Source organism: Thamnophis elegans, chromosome Z (genome assembly GCF_009769535.1).
Source record: "Thamnophis elegans isolate rThaEle1 chromosome Z, rThaEle1.pri, whole genome shotgun sequence".
In the NCBI taxonomy this organism is placed as follows: domain Eukaryota; kingdom Metazoa; phylum Chordata; class Lepidosauria; order Squamata; family Colubridae; genus Thamnophis; species Thamnophis elegans.
The window spans coordinates 106,732,642-106,755,955 of record NC_045558.1 but is presented as its reverse complement, the minus strand read 5'-3'; the positions used below and the strand labels follow the sequence as shown (position 1 = coordinate 106,755,955).

General features: G+C 39.1%; 2 protein-coding genes across 2 annotated transcripts in view; one reads left to right on the top strand and one right to left on the bottom strand.

Annotated features, from left to right (window-relative positions):
* Nucleotides 1-2,714: 2,714 nt before the first annotated feature.
* Nucleotides 2,715-8,320, top strand: HRC (histidine rich calcium binding protein). The gene is made up of 8 exons (XM_032235949.1): nt 2,715-2,910; nt 3,052-3,366; nt 3,412-3,611; nt 3,642-3,957; nt 4,947-5,035; nt 7,555-7,623; nt 7,736-7,787; nt 8,280-8,320. The coding sequence occupies exons 1-8, from the start codon at nt 2,715-2,717 to the stop codon at nt 8,318-8,320; spliced, it is 1,278 nt and encodes a 425-aa protein (XP_032091840.1).
* A 4,258-nt stretch (nt 8,321-12,578) lies between these two features.
* PPFIA3 (PTPRF interacting protein alpha 3) overlaps nt 12,579-23,314 on the bottom strand; it is a 74,590-nt gene continuing 63,854 nt past the window's right edge. The window contains exon 28 of the mRNA XM_032238200.1: nt 12,579-14,214. The gene's annotated coding sequence lies outside the window, so the exon portion shown is untranslated. The remainder of the gene's footprint in view (nt 14,215-23,314) is intronic.

The following is a 23,314-nucleotide window of genomic DNA, read 5'->3' as shown; positions in this document are numbered from 1 at the left end:
GTTTACAGAGTCACCATATCGCCCCCACAGTCTGGGTCCTCATTTCACCCACCTCGGAAGGATGGAAGGCTGAGTCAACCTTGAGCCGGTGAGATTAGAACCGCTGAACTGCTGAACTAGCAGTCAGCTAAAGTGGCCTGCAGTACTGCACTCTACCCACTGTGCCACCTCTGAGTTGCCCCATCACTGGGGCAACTCATTTATTTTAATTCTTCTACTTAATGGCACTCAGCAGTCCCACTTTGAAAGACTGTGTCTTCATGTGGGGGAAAATATACATTTTAAATAAAATAAAACCCACCATTTGAAAAATGGGGATTTGTTGTTTCCATTTTGATGAAAAGCATTGATTTGAACTAAAAGTTTGATCTTTTCCTGTCTCTCATTCATTCCTTTAGTTCAGGAATTCTTGCAAACTTAACCCTAAACATCCTGCTTTGTGTGTGATTAGCAGAGATGCTGGAGTTAGCTAAGAACTCAGATCATTGGCACATAAACTACAAAATGTAGCTAGAATTATTCAGAATCAGAGAGATTATTTGCAGAGTGGGATCTGTTGGCAGTTAGTGCTTTCCCTTTTGTACTTTCAAAGAGATCTTAAATTCCAGGTCTAGACAAGTCCTTCATACTCAATGAAATTGGTGATTTTCTTGCCATTTTCTTGGTATTTCATTACCAAACAAGGCAGCAGCATCAGTGCTAGGAGGGAGTGTGGTTTGCTCTTATTTTTATATACTAGTGACCTGCCCTATCACTGTAGGTGGGAGTGTTCTTGTTGGTTCCTTGGTTAGGCTGTCATTTATTGTTAGTTTGTTTGTCTTGTTGATAGTTCCTTGATTGGGATATTGTTTACTTTTATTGGTCTAGCGTTCAATCTGCTCATCTGGGTTGCGAAGAGTGTTTGGCTCTTTTTGATTGTCTCTTTTGAGGCTATTGAAGTTTAGCCTGAGCTTTAGCCTGTTTATTAGGTGGGCCTGGTCTAGATTATTAAAGATTAAGCAATTCCTATCTTTAGTAGAATAGGAGTTAAGACACAGTCTCACAAGGTGCCAAAGAAATAGGATTCTCTGATGAAGCAAGCACAGACAGGCTAATTCAGAAACTTGAGCAAAAGGAAAAGAACAAAAGGAAAAGAGAAGCAGATCCTGTCACAAATCAGCCTTCTCTAATCTGGGAAGTATCTTATATATGTGCTGGGAATCAATTTAGCTAAATAATGGGGGGAGTATCTATGGAGATTCTCAGTCACCCATATCATGGTTGCCCCAATGATGCTTTTTCAAAGGCAACTGGGTTTTTAAAGATGTTTCACTTCTCATCTTTCAATCAGAGCTGAAGGAGCTTTTTGGATGAGAAGTGAAACATCTTCAAGGAAAAGTCCAGTTGCCTTTTGAAAAAGCACCTTTGGGGTAATGTGGGAGCAATGTTCCAAAGACATCTGAAGAGTAGCGGGTTGTGGAAAAGAGCAGACTGTTCATCAGGTCATGTTGCATGAATTTTCCTTTGCGCTTTGTGTTGATATTTGGGTATAGCATATATACCTGAGTAGTTTATCCCCATGCCTAAGCCCAAAAGACACTACATTTAAATCTCTCCTAGAGTCTGGTGGTGTTGAAGAGTCTGATTAGCTTGACACAACCTGCTATGGGCCCTTCTTCCACTCTCATAGAGAGAACAGAACACCAGGATCAGTAGGAGTGTGGTAGAGCTGCACAGGTATTTATAGATCTCAGGCGGCCCTTTGGATTCAGTTTCAGCTCCCAGGACCCATCAGCACATTCCTGAGACTGCTGAGAATGTGTGTCCCTTCCAGGTCACTCTCTCCCTCTTTAAATACCCTGGACCATCTCTTTAACTTCTGACCACATGATTCCCTTCAACCTCCCCCTCCAAATCTTTTTACACCATACTCCAGTCTTTTCTTATTCATGCACTTCACTATTTGGATATTCACAAATATGCCAGCCTTGCCCTTCATCCAATACCAGGAAATCAAAGAAGGAAATATTGACAATGTATCTATGTTGTTTTATTTTAGTGCAATCTTAACTAAAATGGTCATGTTCCAGCATTCCAATAAAAATAATTACACATATACACACTAGCACTTAGAACAAACTACTTGTTGTTATTCTTTTACCATCTTCTCCAGCCCAATTTCTAGGCTGTTTGGTTGAATGAAATCCCGCTATCAGCTCTAAATCCACAAGATCCTTTTCTCCTTTCAAGGACAGATTCCCTTCGTCTAATCCCAGACAATCAAAGAAACCAGGATTCTGTTAGATTACACACTTCTCAGTCTGATACACACCTAGGAGCCGTAGCTCATGTTTCTCATTGCACTAAAACTTGCTGGCTTCTACTTTGAGGGACTAATGTGCAGTTGCTCTGAGCAGCTAATAATAGATTGGCAGTATGGCAAAGAGTTTAGTTCCCTAATGTTGCTTCCCAACTCCAGCCCAGTGTTGTCATATAAGGGCATGGCAGGAAGCCCATGGCTTGATTTTCTCATCTATCCCGGAGGCCGGGCCAGGCAGCCATTGGCTGTGAGCTGAAGGGCTAATCTAGGCCAGCTGCAAACGTCACTCACATAAGCCCTAACTGGAAACAGTATTCTACCCCTGAGTTCTCCTTGTGCGCTGTCTGTTTTTCCTGATTGCCTGTCTTCGGGATCTCCACTAAGAATTCTGGGTGGAAGCAGCAGGGCTTTTACCATGGCTTCTTGGAAAGTCTGTATGCTTGGCCTTCTTCTGGTCCTCCTCTGTTCATTCCAGCTTCCTAGAACACAAGGTCAACAACAGCATCACCACAGCGATGTAGAATACCATGGAAATGAACATCATCATCCCAAAGAGCATCACCATGATGCACACCATTATCAAGATGTAGAAGATGATGGTGATGATGATGAACATGCTCACCATCATGCTGCTCAGGATAAGGATGCTGGACATTTCCAAGGAAGTCATCATTCTCAACATGAAGGTGATGACAATGAAGAGGAACATCCTCATCCTCATAGTGCTGATCACCACATAGACCATCACCACCATGATGATAGTAATGATGATGATGATGAAAGTCATGATAAGCATCATCATGATAAACATCATGGAAATCATCACGATGACAATGACGATGACGACGACGACGATGATGATGATGATGATTATCATCAGGAACATCATGAAGACCACCACCACCACCACAAGGACCAAGAGAGGCACCATCCTGAAGACCATCAGCATCAGGAAGAAGAAGATGATGATGATGAAGAAGAAGATGATGATGATGAACACCAGCATCACTACCATCATCAAAAGCATGATGATGACGACGACGACGACGATAAAGATGATGATGACAGTCAGTCACATCATGACCATCATGGCCAACACCAACACCATAAAGATGATGACAGTGATGACAATAATGATAATGAACACGAACACCACCATCATAGACATCATGAAGAGCATGATGATGACGATGATGATGATGACGACAATGATGATGACGATGACAACGATGGCGACGATGATGACGATGATGACGATGATGACAATGACGACGATGATGATGATGATGATGATGATGATGATGGAAATGATGTTCGTCATCATCAACGTCATCACCAAAAGCATGCTGACGATGATGATAAGCATCACCATCAGCGTGAAGAAGAAGAAGACGAAGAAGAAGAAAGCAATGATAGTAATGAAAATGATGATGATGATGATGATGATGATGATGATGATGATGATGATAAAGATACAGTTCACAAGTCGCATCACCAAAGTAGCCATCATCACCATCGTAAATATGATGGTAAAGAAAAAGAGTCTGATGAAGTACTTTCTAAGGAGAAGGATGAGCATAAGCATGAACGACACAGACAAAAGCATCACAAACATGAGGCCCAAGAAAAAGCCAAAAAGCACCACAGAGAGGAAGAAGGTGAGAAATGTGTAAATATTGTGGGGAGGTATATGATTGATGGGGGAAATCTTATCAACCTGTTCTCAAGCCATTATAGAACAAGAAATTTGATACCTACAATCTGGAGAACAGCTGGTTGGGGAAAAATGTGTTGGGAAAAGCAGATATAATGAGAAAAGCCAACAATACATGTTTCAGTTGCCATCATAGTCTCCTTTCTCAGAGAACCTGAAAATTTTGTTCCAATCAATCCAATCTCCGAGCCTATTCCAGCTTTTACCCACTTGTCAGCCCAAGTGTAAAGGACTACAGCATCCATAACAGAATTACAGAATAACAAAGTTGGAAGAGATGTTGGAGGTCTTCTAGTCCAACCCGCTGCTTAAGCAGGATGCCCTGTACCATTCCAGACAAGTGGCTGTCTAGACTCTTTTTAAAAGCCCCCAGTGATGGAACACCCCAATTTCAGAAGGCAACTTGTTAACTGTTCTCACTTTCAGGAATTTTCTCCTTAATTGCAAGTTGCTTCTCTCCTTGATTAACTTTCCATCCATCGTTTCTTGTCTTGCCTTCTGGTGATTTGGAGGATAAGTTGACCCCCTCTTCTTTTTGGCAGCCCCTCAAATATTGGAGCACTGCTATCATATTTATAATTGCAACAATTGTAGACTTGCTATAATTGAATTATAATTGAATTTAGTTATAGCATGGAATTATAGCACTGCAGGTCACACTATCTGTAAATAGTATAAATTAGATCTACTACAGTACTGTGGTAAGGTGAGGTAAATAATCTAATTCTTTTATTCTTGGCTTTCAGCCTCTTTTCAGATCAAATGAAGTTTATACTTTCTTTAGAAAACTCAAAAATCCAACCATCTCTTGTCAGTCCCTGCTCTCTGGGTCCCATTTCTTACTCTGTTAATAGTCTCTAGAAGTAGCTTACCAAAAAAAACCCCAGAGAACGATCATAATGGAGCTGTCTCTGTTTCTCTTTTCATTTGAAGATGAGGATGAGGATGAGGATGAAGAGGAAGAAGGTGAAGACAATGAGTATGAAGCAGGTTCTGTTTGTCACTACTGTGCCTTCTGCAAGGTAATGCAGGAAAACCTTTGCATATGATTTTGATAGTTTATTGTTCCCAGTTAGGAACCTACTACAGGTTGCTGACCTGTAGTGCCTCCACTAATATGGCCCATGTTGAGAGTTGGTAAAAGTTCTCATTCAGCAAATTCTGAAGGATCCCTGGTTCTTTATTCTTATTCTAATCCCAAAGCGGAATGGCTTTTCATTCACATTAAACTAATTTGAGAGCATTACATAACACACAGTTCACAAGGATGACTTATGTGCCTCTATCTTTCCACCAAAGCATTGGGAATTGCACTGTGGCATGGATTCTCCCCCTTTTCTCTCCTTATTTTTGGTTAGGTCAGGTCTATGCTGAAAGTCTATTCCATTTGCTTCTTATCAACGAAGAAAGTCTGCTCCTCATCTAAACAGTCTGGTTCATAGGCAGTAATTTGGCAGGCAAAGATCAAGTCACATAGGAATGTGGCACGTGTAGCTTGTCCTTCCCTTGCCATATGCACTCTGTTTCTGCTTATATAGTATCCATATATGAAGTAGATGAGCTCAGAATTTGCTCTAAAAAAACAATAAAATGGTCTTATATGTCTGGGTATGTCTGTATACAACCACATACACACAACATTTTCTGATAATTCATCCGGCACAGATTTACTGACCATATTTCCAAAGATAGTTAAACTTTTGTAACACCAGCAAATTAGCTTGTTTCTCCCCGCCCCCTTAGCTTCATATTTATTCTAGAAAGCTGCCGAAAATCTTTGCTATATATTTATGCTATTTAAAATGGTATTAAATAGCATCAGCAGGAAAAGAACAAAAAGAAAAGCAACAAAGGAAAAGAAACTAGAAAAACACTTTGGTTCAAGACTGTTTTATTAAAATTAATTTTTCACTTACATTATTTACTAACAGATTACATGTGCGCATGTGTGTGTGTGTGTGTGTGTGTGTGTGTGTATGGACATAAATATATTGATTAGGTAAAGAGATGGAGGGAGATGGTAGATGATAGATACAGTAGAGAGATAGAAGAGCAAGAGAGAAACAGACAGATAGAAACTCTGAGCTATATATCAGACTGGATTTGATGAAGAAAAGATTATTCAGCATGCATGTGGCTGAGCATGTCAGCACCTCTTTAAATCAGATGTGAGAGCAAGAAAAAAATCCATCTTCCTTAAGGCATTGCCAACAGGTGCAACTTGATCATTGCAGACCCTTAATATATACCTGCAGTTTGGATAGATCTGTTGAATATGGCTTTTAAAGATTTTTTTTAGTATACATCTGTGCTAAAGCACTAGCATATCTAAATTTAGAGTATTTATTTGTATCTGTGTATGTACACATGTGCAAATATACAAATATACAATATTATAATAGCGAACTGCCCTGCTCCTCAACAAATGCTTATACTTCTGAAGTTTAAACAGTACGTCAGTAAAGTGTCTATTCTAAAACTTTTCTATTATTATAGTTATGTTATTGATTTCCTATGCTTTGGTTTTGTGTTATTTACTGTAAATTGTTCAGAGTTTTGGCAAATGAACCAGTATGTAAGCTGAAATAATTAATACATCAATTCTGCTGCCCTCCTATGCAGCAGTATATGCAGGTTGCCACAAAGAAGAAGGGGTCAACCTATTTTCTAAAGCAGTAGTCTCCAACCTTGGCAACTTTAAGACCTGTGGACTTCAACTTCCAGAGTTCCAGAACTCTGGGAGTTGAAGTCCACAAGTCTTAAAGTTGCCAAGGTTGGAGACCACTGTTCTAAAGCACCAGAAGGCAAGATAAGAAGCAATGGATGGAAATTGAAAAAAAACAAAAAAGGCAACCTAGAACTAAGGAGAAATTTCCTGACATTAAGAGCAATTAACCAGTGCAATGGGCTTGCCTTCAGAGGTTGTGGGTGCTTCAGCAACAGAGGTGGTATTCAGCAGGTTCTGACCAGTTCTGGAGAACTGGAAGCGGAAATTTTGAGTAGTTTGGAGATCCGGTAAATACCACCTCTGATTGGCCTCAGCCCCATCTATTCTGTCCCAAGTCCCAGCTGATTGGGAGGAAATGGGGATTTTTGCAGTAACTTCCCTTGAAGTGGGGAGGGAATGGAGATTTTAAGGTATCCTTCCCCTGTCATGCCCAGCAAGCCATGCCCACCAAATCAGGCCAACATCCACCAAACCATGCCCACAGTACCGGTAGTAAAAAAAATTGAATCCCACTACTGTCCAGCACTGGAGGTTTTTAAGAAGAGACTGGACAGCCATTTGTCTAAATGGTATAGGGTCACCTGCTTGAGCACAGGGTTGGACTAGAAAACCACCAAGGGCACTTCGAACTCTGTTATACTGTCATTTTGAGCATTGCTCCACCCATATTCTTCCAGGGTGCAGGGATGAGGGTTATCTATAATCCTTACTGGGTTTGAGTGATCTTTGCAAACATTTCGACATTTCATCTCCCCCCCCCCCCAACTAAGCATCCTACTACCTCTTTTCTTCCTCTCCTTTCTTTGTTTTCAGCATTGTGGGGAGTGTGACAAGTGCCCTTGTAAAGATGGAGACAACAGTGACTACTGTATGAGCTGCCAGGTTGGTATTTCAGTTTCTCTGCCTCCATCATTTCTTCTCTTTCTTCTCCTGCAAGTCTGGCTTCATGAATGTTCAGTAATCTTATCACACTTGTGTTCTTTTCTTCACACAGTATTGTCATTTCTGCTACATTTGTCCTGTGTGTGAGACAGCCTGTGCACCAGGTGAGCAGTAGGTTATTATTATTATTTTTGTTTAATGGACAGGATGTCAAATACAGTCAGGGTATAAAAATTAAACCTGAGTTCAGTTGAGTTGCTATCTCTCAAGTCATTGAGAAGAAACCTAAACCTAACCCTTCCTACCCCTGACATCTCCATAATTGAATTTACACACTATCACACTAAGCCATATATTTTATTTAGCTTAGCATCTTACATGGTTGCAGCCATTGCAGTTTTTAAATGATGGCGAAGAGTTGTCTGTTATGCAAATTCATTCAATTGTGGTTTATTCAATGAACTACAGTATATATCCGGCTGTATTTGATGAAGAAAAGATTATTCAGCATGCATGTGGCAAGGTTTGGTGTGATGTATGAACCCAGCCTATGTATGCTTTTTGGAGACAAGATGATGCAAATTAACAATCAATCTCCTTATCTACCTGAACTTGTTCTGGAAACCTGAACCTCTGTTTTGTTCTATTTTATGCAGGAAGCATCGTAGATGAATTATCTGGAGCCTTATTTCAGTAAGTGAGAACCTCCTCCTTCCATAGTAGCACAAAGACCTTTTTTTCCTCTTCAGATCTGATTTTGCAGCCTTGGTTTTAGTTGATTTTTTAAATAAACTTTCCATTTAGAACTTGGGTCAACCTTGAGTATGATAAGTAATGTTCCTTTATCTGAGTGTTGCTCTGATGATTTCTAGGAGGAACAGGATGTAAATTTAAAAAGTCATTGCTGCATTATAATAAAGTTATGTAAAATTATAGTAATAACAATGCAGTGGGAAATTACCACCATCAAGAACAAAATAATCTTCTTTCCTTTTGCAGGACAATCACTACCATATTTGAGCAGCAGGAACACTGAAGCGCCCTCTTCTGGATAAGACAAAATTAGGGGAGATGATGACACCTTGACTTTTAGAGCCAAACAGTAAACAAGGGCAAATATACGGCTGTTGTTTTCAGCAATGTTTTCCTCTTCCTCATCTTTGCAAAAAGCTTCCTAAGATTCATTTTGTCCTTAGGTGGGAGGTGGGGGGGGGGTAATCTTTCTTCAGATGGCAGCCAAGAAGCTTAGAGTTGATACCAAGTGAGCTAAAAAAAAGGGAGAGATGTAACAAATCATCTACACAGCTTCTTTATTTGCTGCTAAAAATCTACCTTTTAAAATTGCTTTTGATTAAAATAATAATAATAATAATAATAAATTTCCTACTGGGATGAAGACTCATAGAACTGTTGTCTTGTTGAGCATTTTGGTTTTTATTTGGGCAGGGAGATTGTCCTATGCATGCCAAGGCATGTTAAGTGAGATCAAATTTTAAACAAGATATTTCACCTTGAGTTAAGGAATACATATTGTCTATTGTATTTCCTTGGCAATTAAATGTTTGAGAACCTCATCACACTTTAAGCTTATTTCTGAGCAATAGGTCAACTATTCATCCTGTAGTTGTTTTCCCTCACTCATGACCTCCAGATTTGTAAGAGTGCAACTTCAATGTCAGCTACAAGAGGAATCAAACCTGCCGCCTCTGGAAAATACCAGACAGAGGAAGTCCGTCAGAGGTCTTCAAACTTGGCAACTTTAAGACTTGTGAACTTCAACTCCCAGAATTCTCCAGCCAGCTATGTTTGAAGACCTCTGGTCTTAGTGAATGAGCCAGAACAGGAGAGGATTCATGCTAGTGTGAGTTTGCATCAAAGTTTGTTTCTGAATTGTGATTTGGTTTGGTGAAAAATATTCTGCCCAACACTCTAATGCTGACCCAGAAGTAACTTTCTTCCCCCCACATAGGGCCAGCCATAGGATATCTACCCTATTCTTTAAAAAAATCAATTACAGAATTCTATGCAATCTTCTTAACCAGGTGCTAAGAAATGCGTTATTTTACAGCCCCCCCCCCTCTTGTATTCCATTCTCAGCCATTTTTGCTTATATATTAGCTAGCATCCCTCACTTGACAAATAGTACAAATGATCTGTTTTATCATCTTTCCTCTTCTTGCATCATACCATTTTTCTGCATCTGATGTCTGGCCATTGCACTGAATCTCAGGAAGCCAAAATTGGATCCATTAAACCAAATAGGGAACTCCAGCTGAAGAACTGAATCCCATAGACTGAGAGTGAGGATAAAAACAGAACTTGGCTGAGGTTAATTAAAGGTTTGTCTCTCTTGTTCAGATGTAGATTTTTGAACAAGATCAAAACAAAAGAGTGAGTGAGTTTGGTCAGGGGATGTTGATAGAACCTACTGCTTCAAGAAGTGTGAACAGAATCTGAAAACAAATGTGCTAGACTCCAAGCTCAAATCTGAGCTTCCTTGTGACCTCAGATTTTGAGACTCACCTGCTTTGGTTCAAATAAAAGTAATCTTCTCTCTCCACTCCAATGATGGATACTCTTCTCCAGACTTTTTAAATTTAATTTATAGCCTTCACTTTGTCTCGTTTTCATGAACAATAAACTTTAAAACTTGCTTCTAAACTTGCTGTGTGTTTTCTCCATAGCCTTCACTTTTATGAAGTGGCCTTAAGGGATTTGGTCATCCTAGGAGATAACATTTTAGGGAATTGGGAAAGGGGCATCTATTTTTTCTTCATTAAATGGAGGAAACCTTTGGGACGACATGAATAATAGGGCAATGTCTTGTTTCTGTGCTTTTTGTCTTTGATTAGTTCTTCCTTGGATCCTCTGTATTGCATAAGGAAAAGAAAGACACCCCTTATATTTTAAAATTCAGTAGAGTGGCACCTTTTTAGTGAGAATTGACCACTTAATGTGTTTAAAAAAAAAACTGCTTCCAATGTGGGTTTCTGAAGTTAGTAGGACTTCTATAGCTAGGCAGATCCTGACAGCCATTGTATACTGGAAGCAAAAAGATACGGCACTCTTCATTTTGCAGCCTATATCTGATATATCCACAATAGATCATTCTGCAGATGGTACCAAGTTACCAGAATACACAATCTGAGCACTAATGCAGACCTATGATCTGATGGGAGCAGATGTTGAAGTGCTACTAGGAAAGCTGACACAAGGCCCATCCTTATTATGAAACTAACAGTGTATTTATAGAGGGTTGTAGAGACCATGAGTGGAGTTGATTATAGGGAGAAAGGGGCCTAAACATATTGGTGTCCAGTGATAATAGAACCCAAGTCTGTGTTTCTTGGACATATCTTTTCCCCCTCTAATATAAGAGGAAAGTAGTTGTCACTGAAGAGGTGAAGAAAGCAATGGGTTGAGTCTTGGACATTAAGAGAGGCTGGCAAAACCCAAAGCCTTTGAATGGAAGGCTTTTGACCTATGTATCCTGTTTTCAAAGAATTCAATGAACACACAAAGTATTAACCAGATGCCAGGAGGAAAAAAATAAAAACCTAAACTTCTTCTTATTGTTCCAATTATGTTAGCTTGGAGATTATTAACTAGGACACTTCTGGATGGATGGCTCCTCCACAAGAAATCCAATGGCCTTGTGGAACCACGCATCCTGGTAAAAAGGAAAAAAAATAAAACCATGGGAATTTTAGAAGTAGAGGAATTATCATCTGAACAACACATGAAGTTCATTAGCATTAGGTGATTGCTTCAGAAAAATTCAAGGTAATTGCTTAAGAATTGCTTAGTCTGGAAAGACACTAAATTCCACATTCCGGGTGCTTCTTTGCTTACTTACCCACTGTTCAATGGATTTCAATTTTAATAGGCTTTGGATTTAATGGACAAGGCCTTCTGAATAGGAGATATAGTACTGAAACACAGCTGAGGCAGGGAAGGTGCTATGAAAATCAGGGGAGCCGACAGAGTGCATCGAGACATTAGTGGTGGAAGGTAGGAGAAGAAATGGAAAAAATAAAACTATGGGAATATTAAAAGTGGAAGGGTTAGTTGGGGATGGGAGCTCTTGAAATATGCCATGTGGAGAGTTGGTGACAGGAAAGAGGGGGCAGCACACACTCTTTTATTGCTACAACATTCCTGTAAGTTTGTTTGGGTTGAAAATGGCAAGTAGCCCCAAGTCGCCCACTGAACTCCATTGCCAAGTAGGAACTTGATCCTTGGTGCTCCCAGTCCTTTTGTATCAATATTGAGATTACATCAGAGAACGCACCATATTATTAGTAGAGTGGTGGCATGCCAGGTGGAAAGGCTAACGCTAGAAAGGGAAAACAAGATTCTAAAGACCAGAGCAAGATGTAGCTCTGGTGCCCTTCCCTTCAAAGACTAAGAAATAAGGGGCAAGAAGTCTGTTACCAAATAAAAGTGGAAGAAAAAGACCTAAGATCTAAATTCTGGCACTATTATGTACGGCATTTCTAGATCTGTGGTAGCTGCTCCACATCATTAGTTTCCTGTATCTACAATAAAAGCAGTATATGTATCTATAAGCCTTATGCTTCCCACTACTATGTTAACTCTTAAATGCTGGTTGTATTGAAAGTAGTTTACAGTATTGCAGTGCCATAGGCGAGGCTCTGGGTGCAGGATCTGAAAACAAGCAGTGCTGGGCTGAGCAAGAGAGCATTGTAATCTTGCTCCAACACCTGGTTCTGTTAGAAGAATGGTGGGCTCTTAAAGGCTAGAATACAGTGGAAGCAAAGAATGTCAGGAACTGCCTCACAGAAAGCAGACAGAGATCCTTTTGTCAATTCTGTACCTCGCTCATAAAGAAAAATCTGCAGATCCTAGAAAATGTTTTCAAACTTTGTTTCTTTTTTCCTTTAAAAAAAAAACATTTCTTAGCTCACTCCCCTTGTAACCCTCCCTCTCTGCCTTCCCTGGAAGCAAACGGGAACGAAGGGGACCAGAAGATAGCTCCTCCAGTACCTCAGCTTCCTGCTTACCCCTCACAATCTCCCTGACAGATTTGATTTCCCAGATTGTATTTTTCCCCTCCCCTACCCATTTTTTTTTTCATGCAAAACTACCCCTTTGCTTTGCCCCCTCACACCCACACATTCTCCCTGGAGGGAACAACTGAAATAAAAATGTAAAAAGAAAGGTGGAAATATATAAACATCAAATAAAAATTATTGGCGTGCAGGGCAGAGGGGTAGCTGGACACATTATTAAATTAACAGAGAACCTGTAATGGCGGTCGAAAAAGAAATTCAATTTACACGAGATTCCACAGCACAGATATACACAGAAAATACAACTCTTATATTACAATAGTCTTGGAGGAAGGGAGATCTGTGTGCCATATCAATAAAGTCCAGAGTCCTAACTCCAGTGACCATCACAGGCTGAGGTCTACTCTTTCCAGTTTGAGCATCTCGGACTTGAATTCCCCACTCTCTGCTCTCATAAAAAAAAAGGAAAAGAAAAAAAAATCTGATGCTCCATCACACCAGATGGACCACCTATCTACTGGGACTGCTTCATGCCAGCACCAAGAGAGTTTGGGTGACAACTTCTAGTCCTCTTTCCTCCTCAGGCGTTCTCTCATCTGGAGGAACAGGGAGCTGCAAAGGCAAGGGGAAAAGAAGAGAAAGGGGGGATTCTTTTTAATTGTTGACTTGTGCCGAGAAGCACTTGCTTCTGGACAGAAGAAGCAGGCATCCAAAATTTGAAGCTCTGTGTATCAGGCCTGGGGGCAACTTGCTCTTTGGGGTGGGTGTGAGCAGAGGGAGGTACACTGGCTTTGTTCCTCCTGGCTTCCATGCTCTTCCCTTGTTGAGAAGAAGGATGGGAAAGGGCGGGTGGGGGGAGGGAAAGGGAAGAACTGGCCTTTGAACAACCATCTTTTTTTTTTGTCATCAGGAGATGAAACTGGACCCCTTCATAGCAGCAATGCAAAGGAAAGGAAAGGAAAAGTGCTGGCGGAACATTTAGCACCTATGGCAGGGCAGGGAAGGGGAACTGGCCAAGATGGGCTGCTTGGTCCAATATGTGGCACATGGCAACAGGAAATAGAGGCTTCTCCTCCCCCTGCTCCACCAGAAAGACCTGGTGGCACAGCAGCGGGATAGGATGCGTGGGCAACCACATTTTCTCATTCACATTCTTATGTCCCTGCCCGGAACAAACAACAACAATAAATAGAGGCCGAGGTGGAAGGCCATTTCCCTCTGCAACTGGGGAAGGAGCCCCTCCTTGGCTTGAGTCCTTTGAGTTCATCATTGACCATCGGCCACTGCTGCTACTAGGAAGAGGGCACTGGGGAGGAACACGGTTGATTGGTTGGTTGGTTGGTTGTTGATTAGTTGATTGGTCGGTATGTCCAGGATCTCCCATCCATATTTTTTCTTGGCAACAGTGGCAGCAGCGGCGATGGTGCTAACAGCAGCAGCAGCAGCAGCAGCTCTTCATACCTTCATGTGAGCACATGATGGAGAAGGAGAGGCGGCGGCGGCAACAGAGGGGTCTACCTGCCCAAGGCAGGGAGGTCAGACATAACTGGGACAGCAGCTTGCAAGAAAAAGAGAAAGAGAAGTAAGGGGAAAAAAATGAATCTCAGGTCACTTTAACAGTTCTGAAAAGATGTTTCTTTCATTTTTGATCCTAATTTCCCTCATGGCACACATGTGACTCCATGCCAGAGTTTCTCTACCTCAACAATTTTAAGCTACGTGGTCTTCAACCGTGACCCGTCAAAACCGCACTCGACTAAACCGCGCCTGACTAAACCACGTCGCTGATGTCATCAACAGGGCGACAACAGCCAGCGCGGATAAAGAAGGGCACTTTAAATAGCGCTTTGAAAGCAAGCCGATTCAACTTAAGGTAAGGGTTAGGTTTAGGGTTAGCTTTAGGGTTAGCTTTAGGGTTAGGTTAAGGGTTAGGGTTAGGTTTAGGGTTAGGTTAAGGGTTAGGTTAAGGGTTAGGGTTAGGGTTAGGTTTAGGTTTAGGGTTAGGTTAAGGGTTAGGTTTAGGGTTAGGGTTAGGGTTAGGATTAGGTTTAGGGTTAGGTTAAGGGTTAGGTTTAGGGTTAGGTTTAGGATTAGGATTAGGTTTAGGGGGGTTAGGTTTAGGGGTTAATTTTAGGTTTAGTGTTTATAGCGTGCTTCTGTCTCCGCGCTGTTGTCGCCCTGTTGATGACGTCAGCGATGCGGTTTAGTCGGGTGCGGTTTTGTCGGTGAACCGTCTTCAACTCCTAGAATTCCCTAGCCAGAATGTTAGGGAAGGAAACTAAGGATAAGCCAAAGATAATCCTGGGATGTCCTGAGTTATGGTTGCATCGGCATTACTCAGTGCTTTAACTCAAACTTATATTAGTCCTCTTTCTATATTAGATTTTAGTTGGGAAAACAAAAGCAAAAAATAAAAATAAATCCTGTCCCATCCCCTGATTCATTTTGCAGAAAGCTTTCTTCTCCTTTTATTTCCCTATTTATACGAGGGAATAACATAGCTAGCTGAGTTACATTGTTACATTAATACATACGAGATGCTTAGCCTGGCTAGTAAATCAATTCATTTTATGGGTTTTCACCCAGATGGTGAGTTTACATGCTCATATCCTGTATGCAGTGGTGGGATGCAAAAAAAATTAACGATCGCTTGTCTACCCTTATGACCGGCTGGGTGGGCATGGCCATGGTGGGTGTGGCCAGGGATGTGACAGGCAGCACTCAGCCTCCTGCAACTGCCTAGGAGCAAAAATGGGCCGCAGGTGGGATGCCCACACACCCCATTTTTGGCCTAGTAGGCTTCCCTGCAACCACCTGGGAGCAAAAAGGGGCCATGGTGGGGGGCAGTCCCCGGTACCCCATTTTGGGCCTAGTAGGCTTCCCTGAACTTACCTGGGAGCCAAAACCCGGCACGTGGGCACTTGAAGGGGCGGGGCCAGCGAGCAATTTAACAACAGGCTCACCTGTACCAGCCTGAACCGGCGGAATCCTACCTATGCTTGTATGTGATTGTTGCTTTCAAAAAACAGAAAAACACATTTGGACAATACCATTATGGGGACTAATCAAAATGTTCTGAAAGTTTGTAAGTTTTCAGTTCCTTTAGCAAAAAGTTTCAAAAAATATAGCATGGGAAAAACGCAAAGTTTCAAAAAGATAACAATTTTTTTCTAGCCTTGAGGTCTACAGTTGGCCATGCTCAAGATAGAGGCTGTCAGCTATATGCAACTGTTAGTGAGAGGTATTACTGATGTTAAAGTGCCCCTATCTTTCAGGGATAAAGTATAATGGTTGCTACCCGCAACTGTGAAAACATAGAGGCAGTAAATGCCTATTTTGCCTGTTGCTATAAATGAAATTCACAGGCTCCTAGCCTGGCAGAAAACAGAAATAAAGGAACATTAACAATTTTTGTCAAGAAAGCAAAAAAAAAATGTTTTGAGATTATTTGCTCTTTGATTAAAAAAAATATTCATTTTTAATGTGCAGCTTTTACTATCTAGAATTGTATATTTGTTTGTTATCATCAGTATAAATGGTGTTGAGAGACAGATAAATCATTTGTTTAGAGAAAAAAAGCTACATTTATTGTTGATTGGAAGCTATTTATGGACTTTCCCCCCATAAAAATAAAAATCTGTGATTTATGGTTTTGAAGATTAGACCAGAATATATTATAGAAAGAATAATAATGTGATGTAACTTAGAGAGGTTATAATATATTTGTACTTATAAATGCTGTGAAGGATATCAGAAGAAACTTCATTATATTATTTTCTTTCTTTTCCATTTTTCAAATTTTTTCTTTGCACTTTTTGCTTCTTTAATGTCTTTCTTTTTTCCTTATTATACATTAATTTATTTTAGTTTTATCTTCTTATTTAAAAGTTTTTATAAATATTATATACAACAAATAGTGGTGAGAGACAATGCATTCTACTATTCTCAATAGCAACATTGACTTTTAGTGCCAAGGTCCAAAATCAACAACCCCAAATTACTACCCAACAGCTGGGACTGAACCATCCCATAATTTACAACTACCATACAAGATTGTGTATACTACCATTCTCTTACTCATGACTGGCAGAGGCTGGGAGGTGGCAATGAGAACCTGAAGACTGGGAAGAAAATGACTTACAAAATTATTAGAAAAGTAAATGAAAAAAAAAGATTATTTCATTTTGTTGATTCTTTACTGAAAAGGTCTCTGCTATCCAACAGCAATAATATTAACATGGGGCAGTACCGAATTAACTTTGGTAGAGCTTTAAAAAACTAAGAAGAGTCAGATCTGATTAATAATCGGATGGCAAGACTTCCGGTTGATGTTGTGGCAGGGACATCTGGAAAATAGCGAAGCTCTGCCAGGCTCCATGAAATGCAGCCAGCAACTGCTTGCTGGGAGTCCCTATGGGGTCAAGCTGCCCTGGAAGGGTGGTGAAGAAAGGAGATGTGCCTCGTCGATCACAAGGAAACCACAAATTCCTTGTTGATCCGAAGAAAGTTCTTCCGAACGGTAGCAGAGATCACGGCCATTTTGGCCTGTCACAAACTTGGACAACCAGGACACCAAGATCTTGTGCTGGAGCAGTGCGTGGACAGAGCAGTGAAACTGGATGAGATAACTTCCACCTTTTACTCCAAAGATTTAACCCAAGTTAAAAATGATAAAAATAATTTTCAAATAGTAAGAAAGTGGTGATTGGATTTATGGAGAAGGATTAAAGTCTAAAAATCAAAGAGAAAGACTATAGATTAAATACTCAGATGCAAAGAAATATTTAAAGGATGTTTTAAACCATAGAAAGCCTGGAAAAAGTTGAATATTCTGAAAAGTGATTATTGGGAGAAATTGCTTTTCTAAACTCTATCTTTAACCCCCCTGAATGGATGACAGTCAGCTGTTTTGATATTTACACTCTGTTGAATACTGGAATTGGAAGCCGGGAAACCATCTACTGAAGGAAGAAGATTACTAGGAAATTTGAATGAAAGTGATAAAAGGAGAGAACGTAAATGACACCTGGAAGACTATTTGACCTTGACTTTATCTTAGTAGGTGATTTGGAGGCTTGGAAATATCTATTGAGCTGTTTGAAGATTTTTAAAGCAAACTGAAATATAAATAACAAAACCTTATTGAACTGTTCATTGAAAGGTGGATTTGAAAAATTTGAGGGCTGGATTTGATTCACTAGCATTATTTGATAGATCATCCTACGAAGCAAAAGAAGAAGAAAAAGAAGAAAAGCGATAGAAAGAGGGGGGTAGAAAAGGGAAAAAAGAGGAAAGAGAAAAGACAAATAAGACTTTAAAATTTGGACAATTGGGATGGTGTAAACTGGAAAAATTAAAGACTGTAAAGTATAAATTTATAGCTTTTAAGGACAAGAAAACTAGGGGATTTGGAGGAATAATTTTGGGATTGATGAATTTCATTAATAATTGAGTTTTTTGGAATTTTTAGATATTGGGATACTGAATATTAGAGACACATTGAGTAATTTTTAATATATTAATTTGGTACAAAATGATCCAGCAGGAGACAATAAAGTTCTATGGAGAAATGTTAATGATAGCTAAAGGTTTTTATGAAAGTGTGACAAAGACTCATAAGGAGATGATGGGATTATTCAAAGATAAAGTAGTGAGTGTAGAAGACTCTCAACAAATGGTGGGAAAAGATGAACAAAATATTCAGAAGACAGATGAGAAATCAGAAGGACTGGGGAAGGACACAAACCAAAATAAGCTACAAAAAAACAAAAACAATGAAATGACAATAACAATAAATACTAAGAATCAAAGAGATAACCCCTTAAAAGTTTACAATGGCACAGAGGGGAAAAAAGGAAGATTTCCCAAAAATAATGAAAACATTATGGATGGGTGTCCCAATGATGCAGCAGAAGGAGATAAGGGGTAAGGCAGAGGGAACATTCAGCCTATGTAAAAATGTTAGAAAGAATATAGGATCCCAAGAGAGAAATATAAAAGCATCACCAAAAAGTCAATAAATGATGAAATTCTAAAAAGGCTGAGAGACGACGGATAGAGTCATAATATTTTGTAATACTGGGATTGTATTTAAAACTAATGGAAACAAATAGAAAGTATAAATTGGGAAAATAGTAACACATATATAGATATATAATATAATTTATTATAACCACAAATATATTAAGGTTAGGAGGTAGAAGCCTCTTATTAGGCATATATAAATGGATTATTTAAATGGATTATTATGATTAACAGTGTGCAAAAAATATATTGGAATCTATAGCTTTTACGGATTACAAATTCAGAGGAATTTGAGATACAATGCCGAGATCAATTAAATTTTATTAATAATTGGATTTGTTGGTGTTTACAGAAAACTAAGATATTGGAAATATGGTGGAACTTGAGTAATACTTAAAATATTAAAATACTGGTGATTTAACAGGTGTCAACAAACACATTGTATGAAGAAATGTAATTGATATTCAAATATATTTTTTGAGAAAGCAATAAAGTATCATAAAGAGGGAATAGTATTGTTCAAAGATAAAGAGGTAAATATGGGGGGAAAACAAATTGGGAAAATAGTATTATACATATTGATGCATAAAATAATATATTATAATTATAATGAGCATATTAAGGTTAGAAGTTGGAAGATAAAACTATGTAAACATAATTGTATTATTACTGTTAGGGCTGTGTAAAAATGTATTGACTCAGTCATTATATTGTTCACAAAATATGTTGGTTGTTAAAGGAAAACTGCAAATAAAACAGATACAAAATGATGATGATGATGATGATGATGATGATGATGATGATGATAATAATGATGAAGGAAAATATGATGACAACTTGACGTGGACATGGCTTAAGATGGGAACTATCAAGAAAGAAACAGAAGGTTTAATACTGGCTGCTCAAGAACAAGCACTACAAACTAATGCCATGAAAGCGAAGATACAAAAATCCACTGAAAACCCAAACTGTCGACTTTGCAATAACAAAGTCAAAACTGTTTCACATTTAATATGTGAATGCAGAAAAATTGCACAAACTGATTACAAAGCTAGACATGACCGAGTTGCTAAATTAATCCACTGGTCATTATGTAAAAAATATGATTTACCCATACACAGAAAGTCATGGGAACATAAAGTGGAAAAAGTTATTGAAAATGAGAAGGTGAAGATCTTGTGGGACTTGTGAATACAAACAGATCATCATTTGGAGCACAGCATGCCAGATATCACAGTTGTAGAGGGCCGAAGTATACAGTTTATTGATATCGCTGTTCCTGGAGATGCCAGAGTTGAAGAAAAAGAACTAGAAAAAATAATGAAATATCGCGACTTGGCCATCGAAACTACACAGCTATGGAAGTTAGCATGTAACATTGATACCCATTTTCATCGGGACACTTGGTACCATGTCCAAGAATTTTCCAAGGTACATCAACAAATTGCAGCTTCCTGCAATAACACCAGCGGAACTGCAAAAAACTGTGCTATTCGGAACATCTTATTTTAAGAAGGTACTTGGTTGATACCTAGGACGCTGGCAGCAAACCATATCAACCATTAGCACCAGTCACTGGTATTTGTAATGCATTTTTGAATGTTCAGTTGGCTGAGATTCATGTTTAATGAATAAAGTATATAATAATAATAATAATAATAATAATAATAATAATAATAATAATAATACTCCGCCGTTGCCGGTCCCAAGCCCGGATGAGTAAGGAGGAGGGTTGGGGTCAGGTTGGCATCTGGTCTCATAAAAAAACCCCGCCAACCCATACAATATGGTGAAAAAAACGAATGAGAATTCCATACCGCATCGGTCGTCTCGCGGGTTAACAAGGGCCGCGGCGGATGTTGGGGTCCCTGGACATCCGTCGACAAGTGGGCTACAAGTGGACCAGCCAACAAAACGACAAAAATATAGTGCAGATGAAAACCGTGCCATAATGGCCTGTTACTACAACTCAGAGTGAGAAAAAAGAGGCTATTTAAAGCGAATGTATGAATTATGGAAACAACAATATCCAGATTCAAATGTTAGTGAACAACGACTAGCAGATCAAAGGCGATTTATTATACGGAATAAAGTGTTTAGTGAAATTGAACTAGAGGAAATTCAGGCAAATTGCAAAACCAAAAAAACAATATCACAAGCGGAAATAACTGATATTCAAGACACAACTAAAGACATTATAGTAGAACTCCCAGAAGAAGCTCTCGGGGAGGAAATAACACCACCACCACTAGAACCAGTTATCACTGAACCAACTGATGAACTAACTCAAAAACAAAAAGAATTGAAGGATAAGATCATGGAGCATTTTCTGCTTAATGAGGAAAGGCAACGTTTACCATCACTAAAAACTGTGCCTAAGAAAATTTTGGCCCCTATCATGAAAATGGTTAATGCAGTGTTTTCAACAATTGAATTGGGATCCATCTTGGAAACGAACCAGTTAATGTACAGCGCAGCTGTAATAGTCACTAATGAACTAGGCATTAAAATCAAAGTACCTAGTCACACAACAGAAAAAGCATCAAAGCCAAAGTGGAAAATCCGATTAGAACAAAAAGTCAAAAAATTAAGGGCAGATGCTAGTAACTTAAAGAACATGCATGAGCAACGGCTTAAAAACAACAAAACCATATATCGGCTAATCAGAAAATATAGATTGGATACAAGAAACATCAATGAAGCTGTAGAGATTGTAAAACAGCGGATAACAGCAACAGCTAGAAAAATTGAAAGATATGAGGCACGAATCATCCAATATAAACAAAATCAGCAATTTCAATCAAACCAACGGCATTTTTATCAAAGTCTTAATGTGAATGGTGACACCAAAATTGAAAAACCAGAAAAGCAGGCCACAGTTGAATTCTGGAAAAAATTGTGGGAACATGCAAAGGACTACAATAAGGAAGCAAAGTGGATACATGACTTTGAGAAAAGCATTGGCAACAAACAAATGCAAGTATTAGAAATAACAACTGAGATGGTCAAAAATTGAGTAAAAAAGGTAAAGAATTGGACCTCACCTGGAAAGGACCAATTACATGGTTTCTGGCTCAAATATCTGACCAGTTTACATGCAATATTGGCCAGGCAACTGAATGAAATTTTACAAAAGGGCCAAATTGATGAATGGTTGACAACTGGAAAAACATACTTGATTCAGAAAGATGCAACTAAAGGAACAACACCTGAAAACTACAGACCAATAACATGCTTGCCAACAACCTTCAAATTACTCACAGGCATTATTGCAGATAACATGATGGATTATTCGGAAACAAACAACATCTTGCCAGTAGAGCAAAAAGGCAACAAAAGAAGGAGCAGGGGCACAAAAGATCAGCTTCTAATTGATAAAATGATATTAGAAAATTGTAAGAACAGAAAAACGAACTTGAATATGGTCTGGATTGATTACAAAAAGGCATTTGACTCACTGCCACATAGTTGGATCATAAAATGCCTAGAAACAACTGGCATTAGCAAAAATATTACATCCTTTACTGAAAAGGCGATGAAACAATGGAGAACTGAGTTGGCAGTAGGGAATGAGATCTACGGAATGGTTAATATCAAGCGAGGAATTTTCCAGGGTGATTCACTTTCACCTCTTCTCTTCATCATCGCAATGATCCCACTATCAGTAATTTTTTAAAAAAATGAAATTAGGCTACCAACAGCCAAAGAAGCTGAACAAATTTCGCATTTACTATATATGGATGATTTGAAACTCTATGGAAAGTCAGAAATAGAAATCCAATCATTGACAAACACAGTCCAAGTATTCAGCACCGATATTTCAATGCAGTTTGGCATGGAAAAATGCGCCACTGTATCCATAAAAAGGGGCAAAATCACTTCATGTGAGGGAATTGAAATGCCCAATGGCCAACTAATTAAATGCAACGAAAATGAAGCCTACAACTACTTAGGCATTCTGCAGTTGGATAACATCAAGCATGGAGAAGTAAAAACTATTGTCAGGCGAGAGTACACCAACAGAGTTAGGAAAATTTTGAAATCTAAATTGAATGATGGAAATACAATCAATGACAATGCACTACAGTTTACATCCACTTGGTGATACTGATAGACTATACCTGCCCCGAAAATCAGGTGGCAGAGGATTATTACAAGTGAAGCAAACAGTTGAAGAAGAAAAACATGCACTGGCTGATTATTTAAAAGAAAGTCAAGAACATCTATTAATCGAAGTAAAGAACAAAAATCTACTGAAGGCCCAACAGACGAAACAAGAATACAGAAAAGATGTGATAAAATCAAGAATGGAGAGTTGGCAGAACAAAGCACTGCATGGCCAATTTCTGGAAAAAATAAAAGATAAAGTGGACAGTGAACAAACTTGATTATGGTTAACAACAGGTACATTAAAGAAAGAAACAGAGTCACTAATCCTGGCTGCGCAAGAACAAGCTATCCGCACAAATGCCATTAAGGCCAAAATCGAAAAATCCTCTGATGATGCCAAATGCAGACTTTGCAAAGAAGCTGATGAAACTGTTGATCACATACTCAGCTGCTGTAAAACAATCACGCAGACTGACTAAATTGCGGCACAATTCAGTAGCACTAATGATCCATTGGAATTTGTG